Source organism: Hemibagrus wyckioides, linkage group LG06 (genome assembly GCF_019097595.1).
Source record: "Hemibagrus wyckioides isolate EC202008001 linkage group LG06, SWU_Hwy_1.0, whole genome shotgun sequence".
Taxonomy (NCBI): domain Eukaryota; kingdom Metazoa; phylum Chordata; class Actinopteri; order Siluriformes; family Bagridae; genus Hemibagrus; species Hemibagrus wyckioides.
Window position 1 is genome coordinate 13,177,510 of NC_080715.1, and position 20,628 is coordinate 13,198,137.

The window sequence follows — 20,628 nt, forward strand, 5'->3', positions numbered from 1 at the left end:
CAGTGCTATATTATATTTTACTATATTTTATAATCTATATTCAATGATATATTATATTTTACTATATTTTATAATCTATATTCAATGATATATTATACTTTACTATATTTTATAATCTATATTCAATGCTATATTATACTTTACTATATTTTATAATCTATATTCAATGATATATTATACTTTACTATATTCTATAACCTATATTCAATGATATATTATACTTTACTATATTCTATAACCTATATTCAATGCTATATTATACTTTACTATATTTTATAATCTATATTCAATGATATATTATACTTTACTATATTCTATAACCTATATTCAATGATATATTTTACTATATTGTATAATCTATATTCAATGCTATATTATACTTTACTCTATTCTATAACCTATATTCAATGCTGTATTATAGCTTAATACATTCTATGATCTATATTTAATGCTGTATTATACTTTACTACATTCTATGTCTATCTATATCTAGATAGAGATGGGTTAGATGAAGGAAGAGACACCAAGACTTGCTCAGTGTTTGTGTCAGCAGTGAGAAAAGGACACAGAAAACATGCAGCAAGGTGCTCAAGTGTGAGAGGTATATGTTGCCATGATCTGGTCTGGGAAAGAACTCATTCTCATGCTGCAACCTTTTCATCCTTGAGGCAGGGAGTCCTTCAAAAACAGTGATCAAAAACAGTAGTCTTTGAAACTCTGGATATGGCGATCATATGCCAAGTGTCTCTGCTGCAGAGTGGAAAATACGGGGATAGAATCTGGCACTGTTCTTAAGGTGAAAGAAAACTGTCTTAGTCATGTTTAATGTAAGAATCAAATGAGATGTGACAGCAAGACTGACCTTAGCTGAGGTGGATGTAATGAAGTCAAAGGACAGTCAGAGGGAGGTATTTTATTTTCTTTAGGGTGCCTGGGGATGTGTTCACTATGGCCTCAGATTTGTTACTGCTGAGCCTTCAGAAAGCTTGCAAGTCCCCAGCTCGGTCATGAGGTCCATCAGAGTGGGCGGACACAGTCTGTGTGAGGATTCAGTGTGTATGTAAATCAGGAAATAGCAATCTAAGTGCAGACCATGGCATCTGCCAATGGAGAACATGAATATAATAAGTAACAGCAGGCCCAGAAATGAGTCTTGGAGAATACCATTACAGAGAAGAAACAAGTATGACCTAAACATATTAACTGAAATAACTTCTGTCTACGAAATTAGACTGGAACCAAGAGACGATGGAAAAAGTAAGGCCAACTGACTTACTGACCATCCAGCATGCAGATCCATCAGAACAAGTGCATTATATGGCCAAATGTACAGTATGTGGACTCCTGACCATCGCACTCATATGTGCTTGTTGAACATCCCATTACAAAATAATGGGGTGTAATATGCAGGATTTGTGCTCATTTATCCACAAGTGCATTATTGAAATCAGGTACTGATATCAGTTGAGGATGCCTGGCATGCAGTCAGTGTATAACTCCATTCAACATTGTGGCAACAGTTGAAAAGCCTCCTACATATAGGTGTAATGGTCAGGTGTCCATATACACTATATTGCCAAAAGTATTCGCTCACCTGCCTTGACTCGCCTATGAACTTAAGTGACATCCCATTCCTAATCCATAGGGTTCAATATGACGTCGGTCCACCCTTTGCAGCTATAACAGCTTCAACTCTTCTGGGAAGGCTGTCCACAAGGTTTAGGAGTGTGTTTATGGGAATTTTTGACCATTCTTCCAGAAGTGCATTTGTGAGGTCACACACTGATGTTGGACGAGAAGGCCTGGCTCTCAGTCTCCGCTCTAATTCATCCCAAAGGTGTTCTATCGGGTTGAGGTCAGGACTCTGTGCAGGCCAGTCAAGTTCATCCACACCAGACTCTGTCATCCATGTCTTTATGGACCTTGCTTTGTGCACTGGTGCACAGTCATGTTGGAAGAGGAAGGGGCCAGCTCCAAACTGTTCCCACAAAGTTGGGAGCATGGAATTGTCCAAAATGTCTTGGTATGCTGAAGCATTCAGAGTTCCTTTCACTGGAACTAAGGGGCCAAGCCCAGCTCCTGAAAAACAACCCCACACCATAATCCCCCCTCCACCAAACTTTACACTGGGCACAATGCAGTCGGACAAGTACCGTTCTCCTGGCAACCGGCAAACTGAGACTCGTCCATCAGATTGCCAGATGGAGAAGCACAATTCGTCACTCCAGAGAACGCGTCTCCACTGCTCTAGAGTCCAGTGGCGGCGTGCTTTACACCACTGCATCCGATGCTCTGCATTGCACTTGGTGATGTATGGCTTGGATGCAGCTGCTCGGCCATGGAAACCCATTCCTTGAAGCTCTCTGCGCACTGTTCTTGAGCTAATCTGAAGGCCACATGAAGTTTGGAGGTCTGTAGTGACTGACTCTGCAGAAAATTGGCGACCTCTTTGCACTATGCGCCTCAGCATCCGCTGACCCCGCTCCGTCAGTTTACGTGGCCTACCACTTCGTGGCTGAGTTGCTGTCGTTCCCAAACACCTCCACTTTCTTATAATACAGCTGACAGTTGACTGTGGAATATTTAGGAGCGAGGAAATTTCACGACTGGATTTGTTGCACAGGTGGCATCCTATCACAGTTCCACGCTGGAATTCACTGAGCTCCTGAGAGCGACCCATTCTTTCACAAATGTTTGTAAAAACAGTCTGCATGCCTAGGTGCTTGATTTTATACACCTGTGGCCATGGAAGTGGTTGGAACACCTGATTCTGATTATTTGGATGGGTGAGCGAATACTTTTGGCAATATAGTGTATGTTTGGCCATACAGTCTATGTTTATTTATTTATTTATTTATTAGATTTCATTTCATTTTTCTTGCTGGTGGCAATAGGCTGTGATGCTCAGACCTGACTTTTCAGCTCTTACTGGGGAGATCCCCAGACACTCCCAAGCTAATTGAGATATAATCACACATAAGTCCTGAATCAGTCCAATGGGACATATGCCTCTTGCTTTAAATATTAAACATAAGTATATCGAAGACATTTGTAACCCAGGCCCAGATCCATGACTGAAACTCCTCCAGTAGGTTGTAGGTCTCCAGGAGCTGATAATACATGCTAGAGATTTTTGCCCAGACGTACATGTTAGGAACAGGCAGGTAGTGTCAGAGCTGTCAACACACAATTAAGCCCTGGGTTATTAAGAGCTGGTGATTGAAGCTCCTTTCAAGTTGGGGGACAGAGCCACAATTAAGACAAGCATTGATAAGCTTAGCTGTGAGACAGAAGACCCTATGACCATACAGGTGGTGGGTCTGTCTTGTTGTTTGCAGGTATGGACATTTGGTGAAACTGTAGATTGTCTTTAAAAATGGCTGAAAATTTGTTTTATTTTGTTTGAAGTTTAGTAAATGTATTAAATAGTTTACTGAAGGTGGAAAGAACGGTTTCCCTGAAGAACGGTTTCATAGTCAGTTATGACTTCCTTAAGTGCCTCCTTATAGTGCTCTTTGTATGCAAAGGTACCTGCACTGTCAGGCCAGTCTTTATAAAGACACTCTAACTGGTGACCACCATCTTTCATACAGCAGAGCTCAGGAGAAAACCAAAGGGCAGGATGAGTCAAATTAATGGCACACATTGTGAAAGGAGCAGGGAAGAATATTATCTTAATGGCTGACCAGGGCCATTGGGGATTGAATTGTGCAGTCATGCATGGGAAACTGGTTAAGTATGTTCATTAAGGTGGGAAGGTTAATGATTTGTGAGTTTCTGAAGGTGATGTTACTATGTTCTTAATGGCTCTATAAGTGGGAAAAAATAGTTAAATCCAACAGTATAGCTTAATGAGATGCAGAGATACTCAAATTCACACCACAGAGGTTGTTATGTGTCTCGTCAACTCACGATATCCTACGTGTGCCCTTTATCCTGAGTGGGAAAATGTGGAGGAGATTTAGATAAATAGCAAAAAAGAAATACATTTAGCTTCATAAACATGAATTTTTAATTCTTCTCGCAACAGTATGACAGTAAGCATAGAGCACGGGTTGTCCACCCTTTTCACCCAAGCACTGCTTTAAAATAAAGTCAATGAAACTGGAAGATTTCATTAAGCATTATCGTACACTAATATAGAAAGTCTAATAGAATACAACTATTTATTTATGCCATAGAGCTTTCTACTGCTGAAGTTAAGCACATTAAGCACAATTTACTATTTATTTATTGAATACTTGTTTTGAGTAACTGAGGTGTGGACTCAAATCAAGGGATCAGTCATAATATGTATTATATATCAAATTTATTAATAGATTATATTATATAATGTAACATTTTTTTAACCAGGCCCTTTGGCCACACTTCACAGACCCCTGGAGGTCACTAGTGTGGCCCTCACTTTGAGAACCACTGACACAAAACGCAAAGAGCCGAGTAGTCAGATATTTCAATGATACAATCAAATGACGCTTTCAGTGTACCTAATAAGGGCTTAGACTTAGTGATATTTAATAAGATGTACAAAAAATGTTAGGTGGAGAGTTGACCTTGTGATGAACAATACAGAACAGCATGCCCATGACCATGACCAGTAATCAGTACTGCCCACGCACTTATGCTGTGTGGGTGTGGCTCGTTTCAGAAGAAAGTAATCATTTGGCTGTCTCCAAGTTACAGTCAGACATAAGGTCAGTGTTGTCGTCTATAATTACACCGGAGCTAAACAATGGCTTAACATTAGCTGTAAAACAAACTCTCTCTTAGGTCTACATCTGTTATAACCAGACTATTTCATCATAAGCACCTCTGTCAGTGGAATGAACACAAATCAAGCTTACACTGTGTTGCCAAAAGTTTTGGAACACCCTCCAAATCATTGAATTCAGGTGTTGTTTTTCAGGGGTTGGCCTTGGCCCCTTAGTTCCAGTGAAAGGAACTCTTAATGCTTCAGCATACCAAGACATTTTGGACAATTTCATGCTCCCAACTTTGTAGGAACAGTTTGGGGGTAACCCCTTCCTGTTCCAACATGACTGCACACCAGTGCACAAAGCATAGATGTTACATAAAGACCTGGATGAGTGAGTCTGGTGTGGAGGAACTTGACTGGCCTGCACCTCAACCTGATAGAACACCTTTGGGGTGAACAGTGAGCCAGGCCTTCTCATCCAGCATCAGTGCCTGACCTCACAAATGCACTTCTAGAGGAATGTTCCCATAAACACACTCCTAAACCTTGTGGAAAGCCTTCCCAGAAGATTTGAAGCTGTTATAGCTGCAAAGGGTGGGCCAACTCCATATTACATTCATGTGCATGTCCCAAAACTTTTATATATAATATAGTGTATGTGTGATGCATCTGTTATACTGTTTCTGGAACTTTGCAAAGTAACATATTGGTGTTTGACAGCTTTAGAAAGTCTCTGGGAATTTAATTCAACATAAACGTAAGAACATACCCTACTCAGCCATATGAAGATGCATAAAGAACAGCTAATGACACTAAGTTGCTTAATCTATGCAGTTTTAAATTGGTAGGTAATCCACAGCCTTAATTCTCTCAGGGAAAAAAAAGCAACATTTGAAACTCAATACATTGAGCTCTTGAGGACCAGAGGCTGCAGACAAAATCCATTTTTTTCACAGCTTAAGTCTGCAGAATTGTAGCCTCTGCAGAAAACGACAAATATTGATTTCTGTCTGAGATGAGGTTGCTAGCACTTTCAGCTTCAATTTAAGAGACACCATTCATTCAGATATAATCACACTAACCTCTATTACTACCGCTATTACTACAAATATGTTTGTCTCTCACTTCCTTCGATTGGATCATAATTAAAATCTTTATTATCAAATAAGCAACTCCAAAATGGATATTGGTATGGGTGAAATAGCAAAAAAAAAAAAAAAAAAAAAAATCCCTGCAAAATCAGGGCTATCTAATGTTTCAGTAGGACTTCTTTAGTGCTACTCACCCCCTGCAGTGCCACTTTGGTAAGGATAGGTTGAACAGACACATCGATTTGTTCCTCGGCTCTCCAGCTAGTGAACAGTGGGGATGCATTCGTACGGCACTATCCAAAGAGCCGAGCTGCAGGGGTCACGTCTAGACAAGCAGCCATATGGAGCTGGCAGATCTGACATACAAATAACACAGTAACTTAACGCACATACAGTACAGCACACAGCTTCTACTCGGTACTTCCTGGTGGCAAATGAAATACGCATTGAACTATTTTCCGATATTTGTAGTGATTTGAGGGGACGGGTTCCTTTTTGAGTCTTCTTCTGTATAAGGATTGCTCTGTGTGTCTTCACAGGGTTTTTTATTTTTATTCAATGCCACTGTCCCTGACTTGCTCCTTAGGAATCTAACTCTACATCTGGATTTCTGTAAAGCTGCCTTTTGACAATGGGTATTGTTAAAAAGTGCTATCCAGAGTGCTATATTAAATGTAATGGAATTGAATTGAATTAAATCTGTTGCTTTGTGTTGTATTTCCATGAGAAGTTTGTAAGCTGTGCTACAGTAACATCACAGTGGGACATTGCTAGCAGTTACGATGATGTTTAGTAGAAGACAAATTTCCAACGATCTCAAAAGAAAGGCATAATAGTCAGAATTTGCTGTAAACTTCTTTTTTTCATTGATCATTTCTATTGATGTTCACTGATATTGAATGAGAAATTCGATGTGAAAGTAGAGAAGACAACAGTCGTTAGGTTTAAAGCATGCAATGCAGCTATGACGCAGTTACAGCAGGTATTCATCTCAGCTAATTACCGATCTATGAGATGACAAGAATGATGATGTTGTAAGCAGTTTTTCCAGGAAGCAAAAAATGTTTCCTGTTGGCTGAGATCAACATGTGGTCCACCTGACTGTCTCATTTCAGTCACCCTGGATCTCGCTTCCGACTCCGACACACCTGAAATCAGGTGATCAAGACATTATAGACATTTTAGCCTAAACAAGCAGCCTAGGAAATCTGAACTTATATAAAATTGGAGTGAAATCTCAGCTAAATGTACGATTATATGTAATCTGACGGCTCAAATCTGCGCAATCCTTTTCTTTTCTTAATTTAAAAGATATTAAACTAAAATCAATGTTAAACTAAGAACATATAAGTCACAAAATATATATTTTTTATTTATCTGGAAGATTATAGTGTCATCTCGGCTAATTACTGATTTATAAGATGACAAACGTGATGATGTTGATAGTGGTATTTAAGCAGAGTGAACAGATTAAGAGGTGAGAGGTCTAAAGGATTGAGGCTGAACATCACCATTAGTGAAAACAGAAAGAAGTTTGAACCCAAAACTCAATTTAATCTTAAAAATAAATCTTTCACAAAATCGAAGATCGCGTATATCGGTTCTAGAAACTAATATGGAAGTGGATAAGAGAAAGCACAATTATTAAATATTTCAGATTTCAGGCTTTATGCCAAAGAAGCTGGACATACAAATAAAACTTTATCTCTCAACTATTTTTTTTGTTCTCATCTCTCTCCAGAGTCTATAAAGCAGGATTCGTTTGTGTGTTTAGCCGCCGCTTTCGCTTGTCTAATCGATTAAAGTGATATTTCACCCTAAACAATCAGAGCCAGTAAATAGCCTGCAGGACGAAAGCACAGATGAGAGTGATTTTATTGACTGAACCAGCTCCAGACTTGTCAAAAAGCATCGATATCTCCCGGAAGTGCAGACAAAGTGATAATGATTTTATTAAAACAGAGCAAGTCCAGTCTAGGAAATCTTGATCATCTGGTTCTGGATGGACATCTAGCTACAGGTGTGTGATATTGTTTTGGGGGGTAAAACATCGCTTTCGATCTCTAATATTAACGGTATCTGCCGAGTACTCTATTTAAATGAATGCAGCAGAGTAAAGTTTTAGACTTGAAATGAATGTAAATGTTCTTATCACAACTACAACAGCAAATAAGAGATATCCAGTGGTGTGAGCAAGCCTCATTTATCATGCTTTCTTACAACAGCAATGGATATTAAAATTCCAGCTGAAGGTATTTAATGTTTGTTTCATGTGATCACACTTGCACTGCAAATGTAATCAAGTTCGGCAGATACACTTGCACTACCCAAAGAAAATGAAGTCATGCAAATGCAAATGGCCCTTCGGTGTTTTGAAATTTGAGAGATGATGAAAGGTTTGACAAACACATTCCCTGCTAAAATAAACTGGCGAGTAATAATCTATTGCAAAAACTTTAGTGTTTTTTTTCTTGCTTTTCCTTTCTTCTCCTTCTTTAAGACGGAATTAAGACCACATTTCCAGTGCCTTTTTAGTTCTAGATTTTATTTTATTTTTATAATAATTTTATTTTACTGAGCTTTCATCATTATTACAGGTTCATAAAGACAACTTTCATTAAATAAAACACTGAAGTGTTTTCGTTGCACTGTTTTTAAATGTAAATGAAATTCAATACTCTGGGTGCCAAATAAATCGAAACTTTTAAATACACCGCAATCTAGACTTTTAACTAATCTGAAAGATATATAACTCATATCGTAAAACTAAATGATAAAATCATTTTTTAGGAGAATGTACAGAGTAGGGAGGTGGTGATCTCTATATCTCTCAGTTTGACATCTTGGGATTGTCAGTTGTTTCAATTCCTTGAACTGTTTGACATTGTCAGTTCCTTGACCTGTAGCCAGTTGGACTTAAACAGATTTCTGGCAACACCCAAGACATAATTTAATGCATATCATATACTATAGTGTTCAATCTAAGAGTACAGAGGACGTCTGGGCACCCTGATTACTTTACAAACCCGTTTTTCTTTTTTTTTGCACTTTTTCTAATCTTTTAGCCTGCTCTACAGTCAAGGAATTGTGCCAGACAGTTCTGACTCTTAGAAAGCAAATTTCTTTAGCTGACACAGCACTTCCTGTTGGCTGAGATCAACAGCATGTGGTCCACCTGACTGTCCCGTCTCAATTACCCTGGATGGCGGCTCTGGCTCCAACACACCTGGAATCAGGTGATCAATTATAGAGATTTTAGCCTAAGACATCTACAAGTGTGAGAAAAGTAAAAAATAAAAATAAAAATAAAAAAAATCTGATCATATTTAAGGTTGGAGTTAAAATTGTAGTCAGAAGCTAAAGAGTGGCCAAATCTACTCAATACCTTTTCTTATTAAAAATTAAGAAATAAATAAATAGACCAATGATAAACTGAGCACATTAAACTAAACATGACTTTAACTACACAAGCACCTTCCACAATCACAAAATATACATTTTGTAATTAATCAGCAAAGTTATAATGTAATGTCAGTGGGATAAGTAATGAGAAGACTATCTTCTTTTTCTTTCAGGTTTTCCTTTCAGGGGTCACCACAGCAAATCATCTCTCCCCACCTGTCCCTATCATCTGCATCCTCAACACTTGCACCCACTAGCTTCATATCCTCATTTATTACATCCATATACCTCCTCTTTGGCCTTCCTCTTTGCCTCCTGTCTGGCAGCTCCATGTCCAACATTCTCCTACCAATATACTCAAGTAATGAGAAGACTATAGTCGCCTTAATTTTTTAGCTAATCTCACTGAGAAATCCTGACCTTGCTTTTAAAGCAAGCTGAATACTACAAATAGCTTCCCCTACATATGTAAACTCTTCACAGAGATACATTTTAAAATGTTTTACTTTAATTCTGAAAGCAGATATGTTTCTCTTTCGCATGGTATCTTAATCCAAAATTCTAACATTCCCCAAAGAAGTGGAAGAAATTTGCTGTAAAAGTTTTCTATCTGACTGAAACACAGGAGCATCGCAGACATTTTGACAGCCAGGGTCTGATTACCATCTGAATTGATTAGGCTGGTGTTCATTACACTATGGCATGCAGCTCTCCAACAACTTGATCAAAGCCTAATATATACTGTGTGAAGAAATCACACTTAGCTAACAAGGTATTAGACATCTTTAGGCAGTGCCTTTATTAAACTGTCTCCTTACCCGCATGATCTTTGATCTTTGCAGAAATTTAGCCTAGGCAAGATTGAAAATAAAATAACTATATTTCTATATCGAGTCAATGAATACTGTAGGCACCAAAAAAAAACGTAGTTCTGCCACAGTGAAAAGGTCTAAATGCACTCTGTAAGTAAAAGTCAGAGTTAATCCTTAATCATATGTATGGTTTCAATGTATTTCTGACTCCAGCTTTAGAAATGCCACTAATTCCAGCACTTAAAGAAAAGTTCAAGCAAATACAAACCCCACCCATCTGTGGCATTCACAATAAATTATGGGCAGACACACAAGAGGATAGGAGTCTTCTATGTGAGTTGCAGAGTCATTAGCAGTGAGTGTGAATAGGAGGATGGGCAGAAAGATGACCAACCTCTTCCAGTAAATGCCCCTGGAAAGTTGTTCGTGTTCATGACACACAGAAAATAAAATGATGTTTCTTCAGAATATTATAAAGATAGATGTATAACTTCTATCTTGAAATTTACATTAGACAAACGAGAGCTTTTAATGAATGCACGTTTCCTTATTTTTCTTATTCCTTATTTATTTCCTTAATTATATAATCAGCATATGGCAAAAAAATGTTTGCTACTAGAGGTTAAATGTTTGAATATAAATATGTTCAAGCTTTAGGGAAGCAATTTAATGTTGTTTAAAATGTCATTCTAGAGTTATCTATGATAGCAGAATTGCATATTATTATTTTATAGGCCACTTTCCAGCTATTCAACTGTAACCTCAGAATGGATTTACTCAGCACTACTTTCACTTCTGGGTCTAATTAACGGTTTTAAGCAAGACAGTTTTACTTTGTGACCCAGAAAAGAAATTACAGCATAAGGAGATTGCACTAAAGTCTTCCTGTTGGCTAGTTGGCCGAAAGGGGTTTTCATTAAACCTCTTCAACTATGATGGGAAATCAATACTAGCTGGCAGACTGCCATTGTTATTGCCCATTAGTTTGCATGCATGCTTAATCACTTACCTTAAATTGCTACATCCTCTTCAGCTCAGGTCTACAAGATGTGTTTTAGTTACGGTATTTTAGAGTGCGCTCAGAATGTGCGAGTATCAGAGTCCCAGCCCTAGTTTTACAAAATGACACCAGTTTTCAGGAAGTAGGCATACAAGCCAAATCCCTGTTCCGGTATGTTCCACACGTGTTCTTTCATCGCTAGATCAAGTGAATATTTTTTCCAATTTTTGTCATTTGTCAATAGCTCATTCGTTCCTCCATAGTAACCACTTTACCCTTGTCAGAGTGGCGGTCGATGTGGAGCCTCTCTGGGGAACACTGATCGTAAAGCTGTAACAGGCCTCCACTTCATCACAGGGCACCGTGCACGCAAACCTTTACAGAACATAGCCCATCTGCATACCAGCATGCTTTTGGGATGGGAGGAGGAAAGAAACAAGAGAACCTGAAAGAAAAGCACCCAGAAACAGGAAGAGCATGCACAAAAACTCCAAAGAGACACTAGGACCAGCAGACCCTGGAGTCTATTTATCAATACTTATCAAGGGTGAAAAGATAAGAAGTATTAGGTCTTCTTAATAAGTAATATGCTCTTCTTTTTTTCATACTTGGTAGCATACGTTCAGTGGTCATTTATATTTTAATAAACCTAAAATATTACATACAGTACAGCATACATTGTGTTTTTAAGAAAAATGCCCAAGCAGGAAGGAATCCTTACCTATTCAAGAACACCTGAGACACCCTTGTTTTAATAATTTATACTGTGGTGTTGTGTGACTGACTGAACAGTACAGTACAATCACACAAGACAGGGCATAAATATCATTACAATGATTATAAACTTATATACTGCTACTTCATATTGCACATAAAGTTACTGTCTGTGTGGAGTGCTATGTTCTCTCTGTGTCTGTGTGGGTTTCCTCTGGGTTCCCTGGGTTTCTCCCACCTCCGGAAATGTGTCAATACATGGATTACCTATGCTAATTGTCTCTAGCGTGAACAAGCGTGAATGTGTGTGTGTGTGTGTGCATGGTGCACTATGATTGACTGGCGTCCGCAGGGTGTATTCCCACCTCACGCCCAGTGTTCCTACAATAGGCTCCTGTTTTCTAATGAATTGATTTTCCTTATATAACTATCCAACCACAGATCTTCATTAAAACAATAGTAAATTTTGTGCTATTTTGTGTAATATATCACTGTGACCTTTGTGGCTTGAGCTGAAGTATACATTGAAAGCATGGTTTGCTAATGTGACATGGAAGAATTCAAATGGCCTGCATGGAGCCCTGACCTCAATCCCTCTAAACACCTTTGGCATGAACTGGAACTCCATCTGCATCCCAGACCTCCTCACACAACATCTACAACGTCAATGTTACAATCTTATCTTATCTTATCTTATCTTATCTTATCTTATCTTATCTTATCTTATCTTATCTTATCTTATCTTATCTTATCTTATCTTATCTTATCTTATCTAATGCTCTTGAGGCTGAAAAATCACAAGATATGTGATTTTTAGATAGTATAGTAGATAGTAATGGTCAAGTGTCTACAAACCTTTGGCTGTATAGTGCATATAAAGACACATGAACTTATATGCATCCTCTTTTTAAGTATACAGGATAAAGTCAGGATAAAGTGATTAGTAAAGATAAGAAAGAATGAATGTTTAGCAAGCTTTCCCAAAGGGTGTATATAGTTTATTTTAAGGTTTACAATTGTTCTTGCACCCTTATCCCCTGCGACTGTGGAAAAATCTTATCTCCGGGCCCCATATTTAACACACAAAAGGTACTGTACTTCAAGAGTATGTTTTATGAAGTATCAGCAACGTAAAATACACACACACACGCACACACACACACACACATAGCGAGAGAGAAGCAATACAGTCCACATACAGCATGTGATGAAATACATGTACAGTGTTTAGATAGCAGTAAATGTATTACTGTACAGTATACACAGTACAGTACAATGCATACAGTCATTTATTCCAGTAGTGGAAGCGAACCATCAGGATCTTCATCCTCATAGTCTTCTATGTATTGTTTAAAAGCTGTTTCTAGGCTGGCTAATACCAAGACAAAGAGTTTGGCATCTCCAAAACATAGTTATCTAGTGTATCTTTTGTTTTTATATTATTGTGTGTATATACATTGCATTGCCAAAAGTTTTGGGACACCCCTCCAAATCATTGAATACAGGTGTTGTTTTTCAGGGGTAGGGCTTGGCCCCTTAGTTCCAGTGAAAGGAACTCTTAATGCTTCAGCATACCAAGACATTTCGGACAATTTCATGCTCCCAAATTTGTTTGTGTTCCTCTTCCTGTTCCAACATGACTGTGCACCAGTGCATAAAGCAAGGTCCATAAAGACATGGATAAGTGAGTTTGGTGTGGAGTCCTGACCTCAACCCGAAAGAAACTCTTTGAGATGAATTAGAGCGGAGACTCTAATTCAGCATCGGTGCCTGACCTCACAAATGCGCTTGCTGAGGAATGGTCAAAAATTCCCATAAACACACTCCTAAACCTTGTGGAAAGCCTTCCCAGAAGAGTTGAAGCTGTTACAGCTGCAAAGGGTGGGCCAACTCCATATTAAATTCATGTGCATGTAAAGGCAGACGTCCCAGTTTTGGTCTGGCTTGCAGTCTCCACTCTAATTCATCCCAAAGGTGTTCTATCGGGTTGAGGTCAGTACACCGTGTCTTTATGGACCTTGATTTGTGCACTGGTGTGCAGTCGGAACGTAGGAACAGAATGTAGGAACAGGAAGGGGAACACATAGTCTGGGATGTAGTAGCTTAGTGTTTAAGGTGTTGGACTGCTGATCAGAAGGCTGAATTTGAGTTTGAATCCTAGGTCCACCAAGTTGGGTGCATGAATTTGATGATTTGGAAGGGTGTTCTAAAACTTTTGGGAATATAGTGTATTTATGAGAGTGGATGATAAAAAAAAAGGTGAACAATACGTAGATTTTATGCACTGATGACGCAGTAACTTTGCCAATGTATGAACTAATTCATGACGACTCCTGAATAAACAAACCCCTGGAATGCAGAGGGCTGAATGTATACACATACTGCGTAACATGGGTCCGAGGAGAGAGGAGTGAACTGAGTGCTGGCCCTTTAAGAAAGTTCCAGCGCGGCCCAGTAAAGTTTGGCACCGCGGCGGCGGAGGAGGCTCAGGGAGAACAGCGGAATGGCGAAAAGAGGAAAATATTGATGCAAAAACAAAGCCGCGATTAATGAGAGCCGTTTGTAAACACGTGTTTTGCTTGGTGTGAATGGGACAGTTGGACTTTTTTCCCAAAGGTCGAATAATAGAGGATGATAATTGGTGGATAGCCAAGCAGCGCGGATCAGAAGGGGTTTTTTGCCGCTATAAGCCGCTTTGCTTCTCTCTCTCCATCTTTCTCCAAAGTAAGCGCTTTACGGATTTCAATGAACAGCTAAAGGAAAAATAACAAACGCTAAACAGGTCTTGTGATGAAAAGGTTTCCTCCATAGTGATGTGTGTTAGAGAGAGCAGGGGTAATACTGGGCTGGAAACTAGTGAAGGCTGTAACTTTAGCTAGCTAGCCGAGTAGCTAATCCCTTTCCATCTTTCCTTCCAGCCTCCAGTTAGCATTCCTGCATCTCTCTCTCTCTCTCTCTCTCTCTCTCTCTCTCTCTCTCTCTCTGTGTCTGTCTCACTCTCTCTCCCCTTTCTTTCTTTCTTTCTCTCTCTCTCTCTGTCTGTCTGTCTGTCTGTCTCTCGCTCTCTCTCTCTGTCTGTCTGTCTGTCTCTCGCTCTCTCTCTGTCTCTCACTCTCTCCTCTTTCTTTCTTTCTTTCTTTCTTTCTTTCTTTCTTTCTCTCTGTCCATCTGTCTCTCTCTGTCTGTTACTCTGTCTGTCTTTCTCTGTTTCTCTCTCTCTCTTTCTTTCTTTCTCTCAGTCCATCTGTCTCTCTCTCTGTTTCTCTCACTTTCTGTCTTTCTTTCTTTCTTTCTTTCTTTCTTTCTTTCTTTCTTTCTTTGTCTCTCTCACTCTCTTTCTTTCTTTCTTTCTTTCTTTCTTTCTTTCTTTCTTTCTTTTTCTCTCAGTCCATCTGTCTCTCTGTCCATCTGTCTCTCTCTGTCTGTTACTCTGTCTTTCTCTGTTTCTCTCTCTCTCTCTCTCTCTCTCTCTCTCTCTCTCTCTCTCTCTCTCTTTCTTTCTCTCGGTCCATCTGTTTCTCTCTCTCTCTCTCTCTCTCTCTCTCTCTCTTTCTTTCTTTCTCTCAGTCCATCTGTCTCTCTCTCTGTCTCTCTCTCTCTCTGTTTCTCTCTCTCTCTCTTTCTTTCTCTCAGTCCATCTGTCTCTCTCTCTGTCTCTCTCTTTCTCTGTTTCTCTCTCTCTCTTTCTTTCTCTCAGTCCATCTGTCTCTCTCTCTGTCTCTCTCTCTCTCTGTTTCTCTCTCTCTCTCTCTCTCTCTCTCTGTCTGTCTCTCTCTCTCTCTCTCTGTCTGTCTCTCTCTCTCTCTCTCTCTCTGTCTGTCTCTCTCTCTCTGATTCTGAATGTTGAACATCTAAAAACAAACAGACAGACAGATATACAGTCTTGGGAAGAAAGTAAACCCAACTGAACAGTGGTACTAAGGAGTTTTATTTATTTATCCTTCATATTCCTTTAATTAGTGTGTATTAGTAATATTTTTAGGTATAAGTGCATGCAGTAAATGTTTATATTTAGAATACAGCATTTATATTTAATACTGTGAATGTAATATGTTGCAAAAGCAAATAAAATGCTGTACCTGTTGTGATGTGAAGCTAGCAATGTGCGTCTTTGCAATGTGAATGCAGCTCCTGGTGAACCCGGCAGAAAAACAGCTCGTTTCCCACGTTTTGTGATCGAAGATGAAGGTAACGGTCACTTTTGGTCGCACCGGTGTGGTGGTGCCCTGTAAAGAAGGCTGGACCGTCCGAGACCTCATTCACCAAGCCACACAGAGATACAGGAAACTGCTCGAACAGGTAAGATGACATTAGAGGTTCACTCCTGCTATCTTTTTCTCAGTGATCACATGATACCTGGTGATGATAGCTGATATTAACCTTCGCCTGGTGACCGAGATCATTCTGAATGTCACTGTATTTGGGTTTGCGTGTTTGTTCTGGTGCAAGATCTCTTCAATTCTTCTATGATTTTTAAAGTAGGTGGATGAAATCCAGTATAGATCTCAGTTTATACTCTGTACATCGTCATTAACATATACATATCAGAAGTAGTGTCTGAAGAAGTGATGAGTGAGCAATGAAAGTCCAGTGTTTGTTGTTTGGGTCAGTTGATTGTGGAGCATCCCTGTTTCAAGTCAGTTCTCTTCATCACTTGCTTTATAGAAATGATAAACATGTTCACAGAAGCTTGTCGTATTACTGAGAAACCACAAAGCATAGATAGATAGATAGATAGATAGATAGATAGATCGATAGATCGATCGATCGATCGATCGATCGATCGATCGATCGACTTTATTGATCCCATGAAGGAAATTCTTGAAATTGACGATGGACATTTTACTGACCAATAGAAATTCCTGACACTCCTTACATTCCTATCAAAGGGGATGTGGTAGCTTAGTGGTTAAGGTGTTGGACTACTGATCAGAAGGCTGACGGTCAAATCCTAGGTCCACCAAGCTGCCACCTCTGGGCCCCTGAGCAAGGCCCTTAACACTTAATTGCTCAGTATAAAATGAGATAAATTGTAAGTCGCTCTGGATGAGGGCATCTGCCAAATGGCAGAAATGTAAATGTAAGTAAACAGTATCTTCACTTAAAACCTCACCATATCAACTATTTTAGCTATTAGGGTTGCTTTATGTGGAGCCTTACAAGTCTCTAGAAACGAGTTGTTACGATAGAAACCATGGCATTTAGAATAAGCGCATTAGTAAAACCTAGGATTTGTCTTACAAACCTTTCCCTTCTGTCAGAGCTGATATTAGAGAAATCAACAACTGGGAGTTCAATAGCAATGTGGCAAAGAATATTACGACCGGGTAAAGGCTTGGCTAAATGTATGCTAGCTAATTTCTGCTTGTAAAGTCTACATTCCATTACTCGAGGTCCAGAATTCCCCGAAGGTTGACATCAGCACATCGGAAAGTCATTTTTTCAATTAGAACCTAATCAGTCATTTAACCGGTAATGGACCTTTTAAGTGAAATGGTATCCTCTGTTCAGCATCTGAATTTAAATAACGTTGACCTTTTATTCTTTGTAGTAAAACGTGACACAGGGTTCACGGTTCCCGGTTCCCGTGCCACTGCATGCGGATAGATTGCACTAATGTAAGAGGAGGGATGTTATGGGTGCGTACGACTTATTCTATCTCAACCTCTGTTGAATTTAAATGAGGATAAAGGGCATGGGCCTCGGTCTCTTCAGAGCTCTGACCCAGACTCTGGCCTGATTCTACTGAAATGTATATTGGCTCCATTATTTAAATAACAGCAGTGTGAGAGGCAGACACTCCCCTTTCTTTCCTGTAGACTGATGAGAGGGTGAATCTCTCTCTCTCTCTCTCTCTCTCTCTCTCCCCCTCTTTTATGCATCAGGCTGTGGTCTGGGCTCTAATAACCGATCGGCACCTTATCCTGGATCCCTGTAGGGGCACCGGTTGAAATGAGATCGTAGATTGCTGCGAGACTTACTCAGCCTGCAATATTGCACGTTATTGCTCTGTCTTTAGAGGTGGCAATTTGACTGATGGTGCGAACGGCTGCATTCGTGCGTTTTTTTTTTTTTTTTGCTGATGCAGGTGTGTTGTGTTAAGCCTGAGCCAGGCTACTGCGTATTGCACAGTGTTGCTCGATCACCACATGCTTAAATTATGCAGGGGAACGAGATTATGTGCTTGCAGTGGGGTTTGTATGCTAGTATTGCACTCCTCCTGCATGAATGGATGAAATGAAATGGGTGGGGGTGATTTAGGAGAACCCACCTGTACTGTACCAGGCTTGTGTTGTGTTTCCTTTATGGTTTTAGTTCTCTTATGTGGCACTATATAAATCAACAACACCGTGCCATCATGTGCCCAAGCCTGTGTGTGTGTGTGTGTGTGTTATATGTTACATATTGACTGTTATTCCCTGTGGACTTGGACTTGGTGTGTAGGTTGGCGATGTACAAGCTGGACTCAGACTCGATGGATGGAGCTGTTTAGAGGAATGTGATTGGCTGCTATCTCCTGGGCTTCATTTACAGGACAGTCTGATATGAGTCCATGACGATTGTCTGTATTGAGCGCTAAGTTATATAGGGTCACAGAGAGAACACACACACACGTACTGTATGCTATATTCCCACACAACCCAACAGAATTTTTTTCACTTCACCTATTACACATGCTATGACTTCATTTTTAATCTTTTCTAATTCTGCCTTTTCTACTCTCTCTCTCTCTCTCTCTCTCCCTCTCTCTGTCTCTCTGTCACACCCATTTTCAAACCCCCCTACACACACACACAGACACACAAATTACTTGCTCACCGCCTTCTCATTCTCGCTTTCTCGCAAGCATGCACACATTCAACTTATAAACCTTATTATTGGCGCTGGTTTTGCACATTATCTTTGATGGGAAACATTATGGTGCTGTATGATCCATCAGTCCAGGCTACACCCAAACCATCGATCTTAAGTGAAATATTGTTTTCATTACACTTTCTGCTCCCTTATGAGGCAGTATATATAATATATATACGAGCAGGCTGTAACAAATGCCTCCGAGCCTTCTTCTGAAGCTTCATTAATACTGTTAATAAGTCTAATGTTGCTTTTTCTCTCATGTCATGTCACATGGCGTCATGCTCGCATGCTTGCGTTTCTGAGAGAAAATAGTGCAATCATTTATTTTTGTACATTCTTTTGAGTGTTTAGAGCCGTGATGGATTGGGGGTAGGCGATATTACCAAATATCCTAGCACGAAGCAACACGATATATAGGTCTGCTAACAAACAAGCAGTCTTGCAGTTGCTGATACTTTTATATTACGTCTGCAAAAAAGCTTTCACTGTTTTAGACTTTGTGGAATATGTGTGCTGTAAATCGCACGCTAGAGGGAAATGAATAGTAATTTATATAAAATTGATGCTGTGATCAATTTTCATGATTGAAAGGCTTTTTTTTTTTAATGTGTTTTAATTCCTTACTTGTTAGATTATCATAGTCTCTGAAGAAGTTTTCTCATGATTGTTGCAGTAAATAAAATAGTTTTTCTGCCCAGAACGTCATCAGCAGCTCAGGCTCACAATATTGCACTGCCTCGGCTGACACGACATGAATAAATGTGGCTTAAATCTCGAGACATTACAGTAAAAGAAAAAGTAAACAGCTAAACAGTCTACGTCTTTCAGTAGTGGCCCAGCTGTTTGAGGAAACATTTCGTATAACAGTCATGTAGGTAACATAGCGGAGCCGGGAGAGTTCCTGTGGAATCCATCGAGCTTGATTGTACTGCAGTAGACTGGCGGTTTGATTGGAGCCGTGCCGAGCTTCCATACTGTTAACTGTTTGTTCAAAACTTGTTTTGAAGACGTGGCTTTTTTTCCCCCCTACAATGAATAATACATTGCTTGATGTAGCGGTTCCACAAGAACACGTCATTAGACATCAGAAAATGGTACAGAAGCCTGCACACCAGGGATCATCAATTAGATTCGACGTGGGGCCAATTCTCAAATTCAATACACAAACACCCCCCTCACTGCAATAGCGACATTTGGTGGGAAAAAGAGGAGAAGTTTCATCATAGGACATACTGTATACAACCACAGAGAAATAAAACGGGGAATGTAATCTAAAAGGACGTTTATCTTTTCATATTTACTCGATGCTTACACTTGCTGCTCAACAACCTTTGACACTAAACCTAAGACCTGAGAGGGGTCGTCTTGTTTAAAGCCGAAATTATCGGCGTTTCCTCATTGATTCCTCCTCACTTCCTTTGTTATTTCTTGTTGTTGTTGTTTTTTTTCTCCAGCTGATAAGTGCTCTTCTTTTTCAGTCTGATAGCTAACAACAGCTTATTTTTCTCTCTGTCTTTCAAATGACACTCACTCATGAGGATGTAACCGGTATGGTATTGTACTTGGTGGTAGGATGATAATAAATTATTTAGCATTTCTGTTCCTTGTAATGTGCTGTTTGTGTAAGCTTTAGTGGATAGTTAGGATCAGAGACGGCCGTATTAATAACGTCCTATCAGATTTATGACTTAGAAAAGGAAGTTACCAGACAGTGAAATCATCCTTTTCTTGTGTCGTTGACAATTTGGTGTGAAATGCAACGAAATTCAGAAAATAGCTGTCTTAATTAGAATGTTGGAACAAATAGTGCGCTAATGTGATTTGACATTTTGGATGATGTCCTTGTGCCCAAGGGTGCTTTTTCACGCACTGTTTAGTTGTTTTGAATTCGAACCCCGGTGTGTTTTTTCCATCTCGGTGCGGTTTGTTTAAGCATGGCAAGCTCGCTTGGGTGTAGACCAAAACACCCGCTTCAAAAGCGTCTCAGTGAGGTGGTGTCGGTCTGGTTCCAAGACCTTGGTCTGATTTGCAATGAGAAGCCAATTCAACATCGAG

At 39.6% G+C, this 20,628-nt stretch overlaps 1 protein-coding gene across 5 annotated transcripts in view; it reads left to right on the forward strand.

The window, feature by feature from the left end:
- Positions 1-14,149: 14,149 nt before the first annotated feature.
- The window catches only part of pard3bb (par-3 family cell polarity regulator beta b), a 268,913-nt gene continuing 262,434 nt past the window's right edge, over positions 14,150-20,628 (forward strand). For all 5 annotated transcript variants that reach the window (XM_058392331.1, XM_058392335.1, XM_058392332.1 and 2 more), the window contains exons 1-2: positions 14,150-14,439; positions 15,844-16,014. In XM_058392331.1, the coding sequence (XP_058248314.1) occupies positions 15,898-16,014 (117 nt within the window). In that variant the 5' untranslated portion in view covers positions 14,150-14,439; positions 15,844-15,897. The remainder of the gene's footprint in view (positions 14,440-15,843; positions 16,015-20,628) is intronic.